At 43.6% G+C, this 16,196-nt stretch overlaps 1 protein-coding gene across 3 annotated transcripts in view; it reads right to left on the reverse strand.

Moving 5' to 3' along the window:
• Nucleotides 1-6,433: 6,433 nt before the first annotated feature.
• Nucleotides 6,434-16,196, reverse strand: part of PEAK1 (pseudopodium enriched atypical kinase 1) — a 111,724-nt gene continuing 101,961 nt past the window's right edge. For all 3 annotated transcript variants that reach the window (XM_059857908.1, XM_059857906.1, XM_059857907.1), the window contains one exon: nt 6,434-13,782. In XM_059857908.1, coding sequence (XP_059713891.1) covers nt 12,628-13,782 — 1,155 coding nt within the window. In that variant the 3' untranslated portion in view covers nt 6,434-12,627. The remainder of the gene's footprint in view (nt 13,783-16,196) is intronic.

Below are 16,196 nucleotides of genomic sequence, written 5' to 3' on the forward strand. Positions count from 1 at the left end.
TCAGGGCAGGAATAGCAATGGGATTGTTGATGATTAGTAGGATAAGAAGCAGGATTAGAAAGACCACTTTTAAAACTGAGGAGCTCAATTCAGTTCAGACAACGTCCTGAGCCCACTGATTGCTCCCTGTAGAGAGCAAGCTTGAAATCTTCATTCCCTGTGCTATTTAGAACTAATAAAAATGTTCAAATTAGAAGCTAGGGAAGTGGTTTCACATCATATCTCTCATTAAGACACTTTGGGGAGGGTGGAAAGAGAAAATGATTCAAAAGCAATCTGAATAACTGAAGGAATGTATTAAATTTGCCTGCATCCAAAGGGTGGCCCAGAGCTTTGCTTTCAGGGGCTGTGCACAGCCATGTCTGTGGGGGAGGCACTGGGGGAACAGAGTGCCTGGAAATCTGGCCCACATTGTGTGAAACAAGAAATTAGCAGAGATTTTGTGGCTCATGTTCTGATGAAATCTTTTGCATTATATCCTCTTTGAAAATTGCTGTGGATTTTGAGCACTTACCCTGCTGTATCCATGGTAAGGCACACTTAGATGCAGTCAAAAGCTGTTCATGCTTTTTCATGAAATAACAGAAATTCACAGCCATACCACAGACTTCTTCTGGCACTTTGGAGATATAGGAAATATTACAATCAGATGTTTCTAATTTAATTCAATCCCTCATTAATTTGATCTCTCCTTTAATTCAATCTCAGCCTCAGGACCTAAATAATTTGTATTAAAAATAACATAATGACCAGTCTTTCTTTTAATCAATGGTGACTGCTTTAGGCAGGTATTAGCAAATAATCTGATTACTAAATACACAGTGAGTTGGCATTTAGTTAATAACTAACAGGGAAAATTTGGAAAACAATCAAAGGAGAAAAAAATAAAAAGAGGAAGAGGGATAAGAGAAGAGAGCGCCATAAAAGAAAGTATTGTGGAAAAGTTATTTTTGCTGGTGATTGTTATTGACACAAGCCTCTAAGATGCACAGCCAGTGGTGTCAGCCCTGGGCAACAGGCTCAGCCCAGCAGGGAGACTACACCAGAGTCAGGTCTCTGGTAAATCTGACACCTTTTCCCCTTAGATTTATTTAAACTTACTAATGGGATTTGGAGGTTAGATGCTTAGAGTTATTAGGCAGGCACAGCTCCACTGAGCTCTGGCTACACCATTTGCCACCCTCTCTCTCTCAGTGTAGGCAGACACCATTTGCCTGCCCAGTAGCCTTTTTGTGGGAGAGATGTTGGGAAAGCTGATGTTGTCTGGCAGGAAAACTTGTGATGCACAGCTCAATGCAGGCTGTACAGAGAGCAGTGTGGAGCAGCTCTGCAGTTGCTTCAGAGCAGCTGGTGGGGAAGTCACCAGTCAGGCCCCTGGCCAGTTCTCTGTCACAAGGTCCCCAGTTCTCTGGAGACTGAGACTGCCAGGTCTGGCAGTGCTTGACAGATGCTGACAGGGACTTCCTTTGAGGGGACAGTGCTGCAGCTCTCATTTTCTAACAAACCCCATCTTGGGTCTGCATCTGAAGCAGGTAGTTTGCTGTCCACTATCTTTTCCTGTCCAGCTGGCAATACTGCTGCAATGACAGCCCTTCTAGCGAGCCAGTAGTTCTAAAGGAGCCTTGGATTGTTCTTTCCCACCTGCCTCCCCCTCTCCCTGCTCCTGATGCCTGGATGGGGCCCATGGTGTGCTGCTCAGCAGATGCATGTTTCCAGTGCAGCAGCGTTGCAAGGGTACCCAGCACAGCACGAGGCATCCCGAGCTCTTACAGAGACACCTTTTGCCTACAGCAGAAGAAAGAGCCTTGACAGTTTGCTGTTTGCAAGTTACCCAATAGCAAAATGGAGATCTACATGGTGAACTGACATTCTCCAATGTGCTGTAACTCTCTGCCCAAGTTCCCAAGTTCACGGGGGCTCTGCTCAGTGTGTTTTACACTGATGTGCTGATGAAAGGTGTCATGCCATCTCAGAAGGGACCTCTGGGGCTGATAAGAACTGGATGTGCTCATCACACAAGGGCCTTTGAAGCTTCCAGTAGAGACTGCTTGAAGTCATCAGCACAGTACCACAGCAGATGTGGGAGTTAAGAAATGCAGTGCCTGGTACTCCCATTTCTGAGGGATGCCAAGGCAGTTGACCACTGGACTCCTGCTCGTGTTAATGAGGCTCATTCCCAATGTCCTCTGTGTAAGAAGGGCTGCTCAGCAATACTTGGGAATTAGGCTGGCCCAAGTGGAAAGCTGCTCCAGAGCAGCGTTGTCTCCTGCAAACCAGAGGTATTGACACCTCTCTGGCAGACAGAAGAGGATGCTGAAGTGACAGAGGACACTAGTCTCAGTCTAGATGTGTCCTGGAGCAGAAATGGTAGAGCAGCTTCACCTGGTGCTCCAGTGCTGCAGCTTTGAACCCCTTTCTTTTGGGACTGTAATCTTGTTACTTTTGTGTTCGAGCAACCGTTAATAAAATCGACAAAACAAATTGATAAGTCTATGAAAATCATTCTGCAATAGATTTAATTGAAGGAGGCTGTCAAGTCATGATGGATAGTTGTGAGTCAGTGGTGAATAGAATGCAAACAGAAATACTGTAGGAGATGGTTTAGTTGAACAGGCCCTGGATTCCTGCTTACAATTGCTCCCAATGGCTTGCTGCATCTATTCATCCACTCCTTTGCCATGCTGTCCACCAGTTCCTGGATCTGTAGCATAGCAATTAATCTCTTCTTGTAAAGTGATTTAGGATCAACACAAAACTCACACTGTATTTTTATTATACTTCTGGTGAGTGAAGAAAAAGGAAACCCTTTTAACTGTGACAGAACAGAACCAATGTAACAAGTACAAATTCTTTAGGGAAGACAGAAAACTGTGCCTAAAAACTAGTCTTAGCTCAGTGTTTCCAGTTGCTGATTTGCAGGAAGAAGTAATTAATCACAAAGTGAAATCTGTTCAAGATTAGCATAAATTGCAGAAAATTGTAAAAGACTCCAGATGGATTTGAATTATTAAAAAAAAAAAAAAAAAAAAAAAACAGATAAAAACACCAAAGGGAATGTTGAGCTGGATGAACACAGACTAATTCCTAGTAAAAAGAAACAAAATATTTTTATGTGAACATCCAGAATTTTCAAGACTCTAGGCATGGACATGTCTGCCCAGCACAAGCAAACAGGGTGCTGATGGGCTATGGGTGAAATGCATTCTGCCATTTCTACAGAATGCTGACACCCTTACTCCCAGCCCCTCAGTCTGAGCCAAAACACCTCCAAAAGCTACAACAAAAGAGGTCTCACAGCAAGGAAGAGATCAGCACTGTGTGCTGCAGCTCCTATGGAAGGAGATGCTGAGGCTCCAAGCACAGGGAGCAATGCTTCGTGCCACAGGGACATGATTTGAACAGGTCACTGCTGCAAAAGGGCCCGGGATGGTGAAGCTCTGGGTCTGGATGGCATTTAACATTTGTAACCAATGCCATGAAACATTTGTCATGTAGTATCTGACAACCTCTTCTGACTTCCTGTTGTGTCTTGTTTGAGGCTGAAGCACACCCTGGTGTCCTGTGATTGCAGCTTTAGCAATTACTCCTGTACAGACACAAATACATAAGATGAAGGACTAATGCAGCAGAGCATATTAAACTTTTTTCCCCAGTAATGAAAACGGAAAGAGGAGAATCTCTTTGAAAAGGAGACTTTCTTCCTGCCCAAGAGAAGGTACATGACTGGCTCACAGGTTATGGGAAGTTCCTTTTCTTTTGATGGTTGCAGTGGTGGTTGTACATGGGCAGACTTCTGGCCCATTTCCAACAGTAACTTGATTCAAATTTAGTGCCCATGTAGGTACCAGGAGAATTTTATTACCTTGATTTAATTCTTCATTTTCTTTACAAGAACATTTATGTACTTCTGCACTTTGGAGAGGTGCAAAGTTAATAGCTTGCTTCTTGTGATACACTGCAGGGATTTCCTGTTTTTTAAGGGTAATCTGCTATTCACTGCACTTTATCTGGCCCATTAAGACTCCAGTGAAGTCAGGCAAAACCTGGCATCTGACATGAGATCTGTAAGTGCCCCCCAGCCCCACTGCACACAAGTTCTGTCCCTGGGGCTGTCCTGTCTCACTGGACTGAGCAGGGGAGTATGGGCTCCTCCCAGCACCTGTAAAACACCAGGCAACAGCTGGAGAAGGAGCCTTCTGTGGATCTCTTGGTAGAGCAGACAGGTAAATACCTGAGCAAGAAACCTCCCTATTCCTGATCCTTCTCTTTTTGGAAAATAAGAAACGGAGTTTTGTGATTTTCCCTTAAATTATTGCCTGTTACTTCCAGTGCTTCCTTCTGTGCATGTCCTGAGTCTGCCAGCTGCAATGTAACAAAAGTAACACTCTAATGACAGCAAAACAAAGGGTGAGAACAGGAGATACAACAGAAAATGCACCTTTGAGTTCTCTTGAGTTCTCTCTCTATGAATTCTATTACTTTGATTTCTCTGATTTTACACAAGCAAATCTGCTTCAGAGCCTCTGAGCTGCTCTCCCAGTGACTCCCCCGGTGTCTGTTTGCCAGACAATGACTTTTTGCTCATCTGGAAGCACTGAACTGATGGCAAGGAGCCGGCCCCCATCTCCCTTGGGAGTGGGCTAACCACCAGGTTCTAGTGCTGCCTCCTGAGACAGCAGCAGCAGCACCAAGGGCAGCAGATTTGAAGGCCCAAGACTGTGTTTTAATGTGAATCTTTCTCCACAGAGCTACCAGTCAGCTCAGAATTGAAACTCCAGCCTCTCTCTGCAGAGCAGTTTGCCTTGGGAACTGCTTCCACCAAGCCTGGTTCAAAGCACCTCTGGGCAAGGAGGATGCTGTGATTCCTGTGGGGCACCACAGAAGCTCATTAACTGGGGCAACAGCAGCAGCCTGCAGAGCTCCAGTGATGCAGGGAGGCTTTCTACAAAGGAAGGGTTTGTCATGTGGAACACAGCTCTACTGTTGGGTGAGTTTCTGAGTTGGTGAAGAATCTGATACAGACATTTTTGCATCAACTGAAACCAGGCATCTGTTCCACTTGTGTTCATGTCTGGCACAAGCTGAAACGAGAACGCCAGACTGCGACTGCTTAAGGACACCCACAAGAGAGTTTGCACTAACAGAACTAAATTAATTTCAAACAGATTTTAGTTAAACTAGTATAATTATCATGTCTTGACAGGGGTTCAATCTATTTTTGCATATCTTTTCCCTGCAGAGTGATGATTGCCACTGACATAAATGATATAATCGAACTCTTTAGCTGAAGTCCATGGCACTTAGTTGAAGTGAGCAGGGATTACTCTGGCAAAGCCAAAGTATCTGTCAGGCTGTAAAACGTGCTGTGTATTTGTGAGTGGCACCTTTGGAGTCAGCTAGCTTTGTACTTTCAAAAGGATAAGGACAATAGCTTAAAATGGTTTTGAAAGGCTTTCATACAGTGTCTAAGGAATAAATGTGAAGGGCAGGCCGTAGTTACACTTCAACTAATTCTGATCATTGAAGCAATGACATACCTGTGCAAAGCCACTGTGACTGCGGGGAGAACAGAGCCTGCAGGCAGGTTTTCTGGGGTTATTTTTATTTTTCTTTCAAGAGTATTTGTGAGCAGTGTGATTGTCATGCAGAGGCACAGTGCTGTTCTGACGTATACGGCGTCATCTGTTCTACACTAAGAAATTAGCATCTGCAGCTACCACTGCTGCCTGTCAAATGTGGCTACAGAATTGAGCTGTTTGATCTCAGTGCCACTGAAGTGTGTCTGCACACTGCAGAAGATGCACATTATCCCATCTGTTTCCCACAGACCCTCCATCAGGTCGGATGCTTCAAGGTAACAGATCAGACACAATGAATTCCACTGCAGACGACTGCCTTGGAGGCATCCTCCTGCTCTGTCCCTGCATGTAAAAATTTGACTTAAGAGTAATTTTATTCCTTCCCAGCAGGTCATTTAAACCCTGTCCACTCCAGGGAAATTTCTAACTTTGGCTCAGCTCCTTACATGCCAAGGGCTGTCCCGGGCGTGGCCGCTGTCATTAACGTGCCGAGCCACTTCTCCCCAGGCAGGCCTTACAAGACACCGGTTCAATCAACAGCAGCCACTGGTGGCCAGTTTATTTTTGGGCTGTTGCTGCCACAGTGCCAGATGGAGCTGAAACAGTGCCAGCCACGGTGAGGCTTCTGGGGCAGTGCCAGGGGTGGGAGCTGGGGCAGTGTCCCGAGCACTGGCAGCTCCTGCAGCTGGGATGTGTGGCCTCGCCCAGGTGGGCACCTGCCACAGCTGCACTGCTGCTGCCAACCCAGCTGCTCGTGGCTCAAGTCCTCTGCTGCACTGGCCACATGCATTTGCCTCAGAAATAGATGGTTTTGTCTCATTACCTAGGAAGGGGGAAAATCAGGCAATGGCAAGTTTGATTTGGAGTGTAATAAAACTAGTTTATTTACACAGTAACATGAATGCCACGGAGTACACAGCAAAGTACCACAGCAAACCAGAGTGTAACTGCCCCTGATCACAAAGGAAGGCTTGAAGTTTATATACTTATTTATATAAAAATGTGTAAATATCAATATGAAGCACCAGATAAAGCAATGCAACCAGGAATTCCAAATACAAGTTACCCACAAGAATGGAACTGAAAAAAGAAATTAAAAGAAATTCCCTTATTCAAGGCATTTAAAGAAATCCCATTTATAAAAGTTCACAGATTTTGGAATCCCCAATTCAAAAATAAACTTCCCCCTTTTATTAAAAACAAGAACATATTCTTAAATGCTCAGCATAATTAAGTTTTAAAAGAAAAAAACCCAAGGATTTCAACTGCAAAACCTTCTAATACCAACAATCCAAAGGACAAGGAAACAGAAGTTTTGAGTAGTTTTTGAAGAGGTGTTATTTATGAAATAACTATATTAAAATTTACACACTCTTAAATATATATTATATATACAATATATAATATATATATATTTTCAAGCAGAAAGGGGCAAAGAATACTTTTGGGATAAAAAAATCATATACATACATATATATTAAAACATGCCCTCATGCACTCATATATATATGTATGTATATATATATTTATGAACAAATATTTCTTCCATATAAAAAAAAAGCTCCAACCTCTTCTAAATCCCTGAAATCTTCCCCTTAAATTTATGGAAAAAAAATCTTTATAGTCTGAAGTAAAAATCAAATTCTCCAATGCTGTAGAGTGGTAAAATGCTTATGTACAGGTAAGTTGAGTATTTAATTTCTCACTGGCAACTCTGCTTGATCTGAAAGCATTCTGTGGTTTCCAGGGAAATGCTGAGTGGAGCACCAATGCAAGGAGACTTAGAGGAAATTATCTAAATTACATTCTACACCTACTCAAAATCACCATCCTTCTAACTGCATCAAGGTGAGTAAGAAAATCCATACAAATGTCTACCAGGAATTCCCTGCAACACAGCAGGGAAATGAACTTGCTCCTTCTCTTGGAGTTGAGGGTGCCCTTATGAAATTTCTCCCCAGCGTTTTGAGAAGTATTTTTTGTGTATTCTTTGCCTGAAGTCTTTGTCATTCACATGACTGTTTACAGAATATTTCCACAGGTGTATTTTTACAGAGGTATTTAAAATTCTATTCTGTACTTCTTTGATGTTCTCTTACTGCATAACTAAATCACAATCACATCTTCCTCTGTGCTGGCTGGAGGGCTCTGATTGTGCTCCAGGTCTTACAGGAGTTTTAGCAGAACCAGCACCACCTCTGGAAAATCAGAGTAAAACTGACAGTCTAGTCGTGCAGTAAAGTCCTGATTGTACTGAGAAACAGTCAATTTAGAGAAAGGGGGAAAAGAAAGTGCATTAAAAGGTCTGACTCAGTTTCTATTGTATCCCTCAGAAAACTTAAAATTGATTTAAATAAAAACAGGATCATTTATTCTATATTTACATAAGGATTTGTTATTACAAAAAAAAGAAATTAATTTAGATGGGAATCTCAGCACAAGAACTCAGAACCAGATACATTTTGTTTCAGCAGCAAATACATGTTAAAATTAAGGACCTACAGTATGAAGCTACTGAATAAATTCTGCAGGTAGCTGAACCCTAACACACATATTTTATTTAAATAATATATTTTTCTCTATAACATGTAGGAATTCTCTTGTATTAACACGTCAAGATGATCCATTCATACTTTGTGGGTGGGATGTGTGGAGCATGAAAGATTTAAGGTGGAACATTTTTGTAAATGCTACCTGCACTCTTCTCTGTGGGGCAGCGACACGGTACCCTGGCTGGAGTTACTGATTCCATCAGTCTGAACACTGAAGTGACACCAGGCTTCTGTATTTGAGCATTCCAGGGGCTCCAGAAGGAAATTCTGGATTCCCTCTCTCCTACAAATTTACAGGCAAGCTTTTACCAGTAGAGTCTCTTTATATTCACCTGGCCATGCATATTGACTGGAGCAGATCTGAGGCTTGACAGACAATTAGTAAGAAGCAATTCCCACTTAAGAAATACAAAACTAACACACTTTCCATATCACCTCAGGAGCAGTTCTTGTAGCACTCCTCTTTGAAGAGAGGTTTGCATTCCCCACCACAGCCCAGGGGTGCTGTGCAGCCCCTCCACCACCTCCAGCAGGAGCAGCACGTTCCCCCCTCCCTGCTCCCAGCCAGCTCCCCCTGGCCAGCACAGCACGGAGTGTCTGCAGAGATTGTCAGAGCAAGAGGCTTCTCCTGATGCCTGGTCAGGATGCAACAACTGACTTGGCATCCACTGGTATTCTCCCTGCTCCAGATCCCAAATCTGAAAGCCCACAGCTTTGTTACTTCAGGTTTACACTGTACTACAAGCAACTTGAAGGAACCCATTCACAGGAATCTTATGGAATAGATCAACCCAGAATCAAACAAAGGACAGCACTGAATTTTGTAAAGTCTTCTGCATCTTTACATGGGCAGTATTATTTCTAGGGCTGCTATGAAAAGAATAAGATTTCCACCAACTGACCAGCTACATTTCAGGTTTTTGACAAGGCACTAAACATTGTGAATCCAATCACTGTGCTCTCTCTGTAATATTAGAGAGGGTTTTAATGGCTCTAAAAGGATCAGAAACCACTCATCATAATTCTTCAAAGAAGCATTTGATTTTTCCAGAAATTAGTTTCCACTGGAAAAATCTTTAGAGTTCATGTTAAAAATATTTGAATGACAGCTTTTATTAATAGAAAAATATATATTTACAGTCAATACTGTTATCTTAGATTTGCAGCTCTTCCTATTTCTTGAGCTCAACTGAAAGTGCGACATTGCTAGAAAAAAATTCAAGATCTGTGCACGTGTTCAAGTAGGTTCTACCATGCACAGCCAGGGGTTTTGTTCCTGCCATACACAGGATCCTGTTACAAACAGAGCGGGTTTTTTTCCTTTTGCTTAGCAATTATGCTGTAGCATTCTTAGGATTTGTTTACAATCAGTTTAATGCATACATTCTTGTGTATTTACGTGGCACAATCTGGTGCCAGGATGGAGAACCACCACAAACACAATTGCAATCATCAGTTGTGGGCAGATCTGCAAAGTCAGCCTCAAGCTCCTCAAGGAAGAACTCAGGCCAGATCAGGTTTGATTACATTGGCCATTCTTTTTTAAAGAAAAAAACCACACAACATTACAAATTGCTAAAGTTTACCCAGTGCTGCACAAGAAAGAGGTTGGTAGTGAACATCTATCCATGCTTGGTTATACTGCAGAGCTAAAATGAGTATTGGTGCATCACAGAAGATACAAACTGGAGTTAGATAGCTAGAGATACAGAGGCCTTGGAGCAGCTGCAGGAACACGTCCGCTCGTACGACATTGCCAATCCACCTCTGCACGTGCGTGCTGACACCAAAGTGACAGGGGGAACACGTGTCCCTAAACATGGCAACACCAAGGATCCAGGGATCGCCCCACCGCCACGCCGAGTGGTCCAAGAGCTCCTCCTATGCATGTCTGAGCCAGCTGGGAAGTCAGGTGCACACACACACCAGGGAACAAACACAAGACCAGACCACAGAGAACAAGAAGCCCCACTGGCAGCTCAGCACACTGGCGCCAATAGCTAGTAGGTAGTACACAAGTGACTTGCCATGCTCGGTGTATGTGAACTATGGGAGCATTGCCCTCCTGTGTCCAGACAAAGCAGGGCTGCACTGAACAGGAGATTCTTTGTAAAGGTTCTTCTACAAGCTGCTCAGCAGTAGTGCAGAAACTTTCTTTCCTGATGTAGAGGAAGTACTTCAACTACATACATTGCACTTGGGCTTTTAATGCACTGTCCTGTTTTTCTGCATCAATGCCACCATCCTAACTTTCTTGCCAAAAAGAGAAAGAAAAACATACATATTACATTAAAATATATTATCCTCATCCTTGCCTGATCCTTCACTGATACAGGTGAATCAAACAAAAGAACAATCAGAAGTTTCAAAAAATCTTTAGAAAGGTAACGAAGACAGTCTATACTAGGGCACAATCAATGTAGGCTTCCACAGGCCATTGAGCTGAGCTCTGAGAGGTGCCAGAGGAGAATCACACAGACACGTCAGCCCTCGATGGACGCCGTGGATCCAGAGCTACTCTTGCTGACTTTAAGCCTGCAGGACTGTTTGTTCAGTTCCCATGCATGTGGTCCAAGAATGCACATGTTGTATATAAAGTGGCTATTTGTTTCAAGGCTGAAGTGAATTGATTCCTCACAGTTTTAACAGTTACAATGGAACATCAATCCATAAAAAGAACACGTGGATATCTGTGCATTTATGTGCCAGGAAAGTAAAGGAAGGGGCTGCAGATCTAGCATCGGGTAAAGGCTCGTGTGTAAAGTGAACACTGTAATGTACAGCTTTAAAAAATAATACAAGAATTGCACATAGATCCATAGGAGAGAAGCACAGGCTCATAACTACGGCTGTCTGCTTTCCATCACCCGCGTCAGAATAGTCAGGACTGCTTTTCCCTCTGCATCCAGATCCATTCTTCAGAGCAACTTGGGAAACAACTCCTAGCCTACCAATACTGAGCAATTCACTGTCTGTACAGAGGTTCCACGGGAAACGGCTCTTAGGGCACAGAAGGAAGTCAGCAGTGGCCTTGAAAAATGAAAAAGCTCCTTCAAGTTGAGGTTTTAAAAATTCTGACTCTTCAGTCCTCACTAATTCCTGCTCTAGTCCAAAACTCTGTCTGTGATGCTCTTTGAGCTCTTCTGACAACAGTCCATTTTTGGGGTGCTGTCTATAGCAACATCAGAAAACACTGGTTACAACAGGCAAGAGATGGGCAGCCAAGCACTGCTCTAGGAAATGTGGGTCATGATGCTGCTGGTCGTGGCTGCCAAACTTAGCAGCTCCCTCAATAATTAAACAACAGTGTTTTTGCACCCTTGTTCTTACCCTTCAGAGAACTGTGCCTGCAGTAAAAGTGTCTCCATGCTGCCTGTTAGCTGCACACAGACAAGCTCTAAACATTTCGATCTGCCAACAAACCTACAGAGCCAATTTCAGTCTCACTTTGCAGTATGGCATAAGTGACAAGAGCAGACCAAACCAAAACAGAAGAGGTGGCTTTTATTTTCGTCCCTGATTCATAGCAGTGATTGTCAGAGAAGGTTATGTATGTCCCATCCATTTCAAGTCAGGCTTTAGTGCTTTTTGCAACGTAAGGGGAATTTCAAGGGTCCACCAAGTGTTGTACTGTTCTTGTATAAATGTGGTTATGGCTACAGTACATCAACAGTCCAGACTGTGAAAGTTGCCTAGGAAATATGATAAAGTGTGCATATGCTGCTTTTTAATGCACAGGTCTCAAGCTAAGGGTAATGGTGTGATTAAGGCAGTATTGATGAAATTGTGAATGGTTAGAAAGGATATGGGTAGGCAATGAGGCAGAGGAGGAGGGAAGAGGACTAAACACAGGTGCTTACTGCTCACTGACACTTGCCATGCTCAGTGGCAAAACCACATCTGGGGAGGAAAGTACAGGTGGTGTAAAGTGTAAGAGAAAGATCAGAACCTGTTTGGTTGAGACCAAAGGAAAGAGGAGCACAGCCTGCTTGTGGGGGACTGACTAAGCTGAGAGGAAATGTGTGGTATGTGGAGTGAAAGCAAACGAGTGTTTTGTGGCATGGTGGATAATTTATCTCACAATCACCACTAATCCATCTCTGCTTATGGTCACTGCTATTCACTAATCAATGCTACGTAGGAAATGACAGAAACTACCCAGAAGAGGAGGGCAATTTGTTTACTGCAGTGGTAGAAATAGTGGTATCAAAGCTTGCTCTCCTTTTCAGCCAGATATGAATCAAGTTACATACTGGCTGATCCAAATGCAGTCGTGTATGTGATCAATCCCTAGCAGGCCTGGCAAAAAAGTAAAGTTTCTGTCATACTTGGTAGAGGATGCAATTTCTCCAATTAGAACCTATTTGCTCAGAGTTGCTGGCTTCGTTGTCTAGGCTGTTTTGTAACAGTTGTACAAAGTGTGAGCCCTAGGGCAGGCTGGAGTGAGGGCTGGGGCAGAGGTGGGGATGCTTCACAAAAAGCAACAGGCTCTACAACTAGTGCTGCTTCATGAGTCTCACAATGCGATGAAGTGAGTCTGTAGTGGCAAAAGCCAGATATTGACAACAAAGCCAGTCTTCCAGAATAATTCCACAGTCCCTCTCCAAGGACTTCTCTGCAAACTTGATCATCAGCAGCGTCCTTTTTATATCGAGCCAGTTCTGAAGTATGGCATCTCTCCGTGAGGGGTTGGAAGATGTACTGAGAGCATGGAACAAGTCCTCACGTGGGCCCCAAAGGAGACACTGAAGGATTCCTTTGGCTTCTGATATCAAGATCCTCTCCGAAGGGTTGGGATTCAGCAGGCAGCTGGCAAGCTGTTGAAGCCCTTGAGAGTAGAGGGAGCGGCAAGGAATCTTGGGGAGATCGGCACAAGTGTACTCCTTCTCTTTCAGCTCTGGATTCTCATCAAAGGGGTTGGGTAAGTGCAGCATTTCATAGATGAGGATGCCAGTCTGGAACTCATCACACTTCTTGTACTGCGTTGCAGTGATGATTTCTGGAGCCAGGCGGGACTGGTCCCGCAGGACCTCAGGATCCACCATGTGGCTCTTCTGCTTGGCCTGGGAGAAGTTGCTCACAATCAATCTGGCGGGGCAGGCGGTGTTGGGATTGGGCTCTGTGGCCTCGGGGCTCAGGGGGCCGCCTCCCGGCCTGGAGTGGACCAGCAGCAGGTTCTCCAGGCGCAGGTCACAGTGGGTGATGTGATAGGGCTTCAGGTGCTCGAGGCCCAGGCACAGCTGCAGGAGCAGCAGGCACACCTGTCTCTCGTACAGGTCGGGGCTCTTGCTGTGCCGGGGCGCGGAGTCGCGCACGAAGTCGGCCACGGTCAGCTGCGGGACCTCGCGCGTGATCACCACCACGCGGCTGCGGGGCTTGCTGACCGTGCCCGGCCTGCCGGGGCTGTCCCTGCACGAGGCCTCGGCGCTGCAGGCAGTGTCTCTGCTCTTCTGCTCAGGCTCCTTCTCCTCCTCTTCCCGCTCTTCTTCCACGTCCGCCGCGTCGTCATCCTCCCAGGGAAGGAGGCGCACGGGCACCTCAGCCAGGAAATGGCCACAGTCCTGCTGGATGTTGAAGTTGATAGCCAGGCTCTGCCGGATGGACAGGCTGTGGTAATACTGCTGGGACTCCTTAGCCTTGCTCTTACAAATCTGGGGGAAAGAAGCAGAACAGACATCATTCTTTTCATTCCTGAAATCTATGTATTTTTTAATATGTACTTTGCTGATGGGATCTCCAGTCTAGGCCTAAACACGAGCATGAACATTTTTTAATGAACGGACCTTGGCAGACTGTCTTAAGGCACCCAAACAGTTCTCATTGGCTAGTAAGCAACTGCAGAGCAAACATGCAGGCATCTCTCCCTCTGCACAGATGATCCAATGGAAAATACAGTTCTGGTTTTTAATCAGAACAGCAGCTGATACACGGTAAATGCACAGCAAAGCTTTCTTTACAGTTATTTGTTTACCTGTATGATTTTATTCCAAGTTCTCTCAGCTTTGTGTGAAGCTTGAACAAGATAAAAATAATCAATAGCAATAGGGGATATAAAGAAATATGCATAAAGTATTTGACCAAACACCTGCACATGGCAGAGTTAGCATGGCATAACCAGTTGAGCCCTGTCAGCTGGGTGACTGCTGTTTGCTCCTTGCCCGTTGGAACTGGAGCTAAGATCCATGAGCTGCAGCAGTGTGTCTGCAGGGAGGGGTGCATGTGTGCATGGCACAGCCTGCTGCCAGGCAGACTTGGCTCAGGTGATGAATGGACAATCAGTAGAACATGGTACCTTAATTGCTTTCAATCAAGTATCAAGATCCAAAATATGGTTTGGTTTTTTGCCATAGACCCTGTATTTATGTCCAGAAGTATCTTATTGATATATACATTATCAACATAGTAATTATCCTTATTAATTGTTTGCACTCCCATAACAACAGGCAGCTCCAACCTCTGACAAAAGTCACTGGACAAGCTCTATTAGGGCCTCTGTTTCTAAGGTATTAACTGATTAAAATTACAAAGACTCATCTGGCTTGACCTTTGCACATTAACCTTAGTTCTACTGAATTCAGAGAGATCATTCACAGCATGTAAGGTTAGATGTATGTTTTGATCTTTTACATGGTTAGAGTCTAAATATTCACTTGCTGTAATGCACCAACAGGTTTTAAGTGCAAAGCTCAGAGAAGAAAAAAGAGGAAGTCATCTCTCTCCAGATGAAACTACAGCTTCCCTTAGCTCATCTCTGGAACCAAGGAAAGCCAGATCACTGAGGTCAGCACTTGTTATACACAGCCACCACCACCACGAAACCCAGAGCTCATCCCAGCCCCAAATGTAAGCATTAGGTGACTTTTCTTCCTGTTTGTCATTTTTCCCCTTCTCAGAACTTCTGCAGCTAAGTTATAAACCTACCTTTCAGTAACACACACATACATTTTTCATATTTTACATGCTTATGTGGTTAAGAAATATAAATGTGAGATTTAATCTTTTATAGTAGCTGATCACAAAACTGCATTGTCAGATAACCACAGGAACTCAGACAAAATTTGTACCAACAATTTTGTCCTCTTGTCTTTGAGACTGCTTATTTCCTTACTTCACAAGCACTTACATTTCTCTACTCATTCTGTCACTAAAACTGCCTGTTTATAACTGCCACAAACACACAAAACTGATTTGAAAAATCCATTTTCCTAGTCAATTTTATTTATGAAAAGAAATGTTGATCCTTACCCTGTTTATACAGAGGCTTTTGCTTACTTAAATCTCCAAATGTATTTTACCCTGTTAGAGGTGAAATGAGTTCTCAGTGGCATGTGTGCCCCTGGTCCCTTCTCTCAAGGGTTACAGAGGCAAAAATATAGCAATAACCTTTGAATTATATAGAAAAGGAAAATGCCAGCTGATTGTCTTTGAGACTGAAGTCCCCAGATTGATTAAACACTTAATAGTGCACAGAAGACAGAACTAGAAAAGCTGTACAGACAGACTCATGTATATGTGTTGAATGTACACATGTGGTGTGTATCAAGTCTGACTGGGAGAAGAGCTATAAAGGAAAACAAAATTGTTCCATCTTCTATGCCCTTCAAGTCCATGGCCTTTTTCTTGCACAGCCAGCCATGGGAATACTCAATTCCAACTGCAGAAAAGGTTCAGCATGTTGTAATTCAGCCTTCAGTTTTTAAAAATACTTAAGTGACCTAATAAAAAAAACCAACAAAAAACCTCATTCTGAAAGAGTTTAAAGTCAAGTTTACTTGCTGATAAAAAATGTTGAGAACCACACTTGGCCTTAGCTACTGCACTCTATTTCTTAATCCACAGAGGATTTCTAGTGCCACCAGTCAGCTAAAACTGATATTCTGCTAGGAATACAGAATCCACAAAGTATGTGCTCTGAAAACAATATACACATCTCAGTTTGGTGAATCAAAGGCTTTTTAAAAAGTTTATGGAAAGGATTTCTCCTTGCCAACAGAAAAAGAAAAGCAAAGGAATCAAGACTTTCTCCTAGTTTCTAATTTTAGCCCTAGGCAGCCTCTCTTCCTAC

This window comes from Haemorhous mexicanus, chromosome 13, assembly GCF_027477595.1.
Source record: "Haemorhous mexicanus isolate bHaeMex1 chromosome 13, bHaeMex1.pri, whole genome shotgun sequence".
Taxonomy (NCBI): domain Eukaryota; kingdom Metazoa; phylum Chordata; class Aves; order Passeriformes; family Fringillidae; genus Haemorhous; species Haemorhous mexicanus.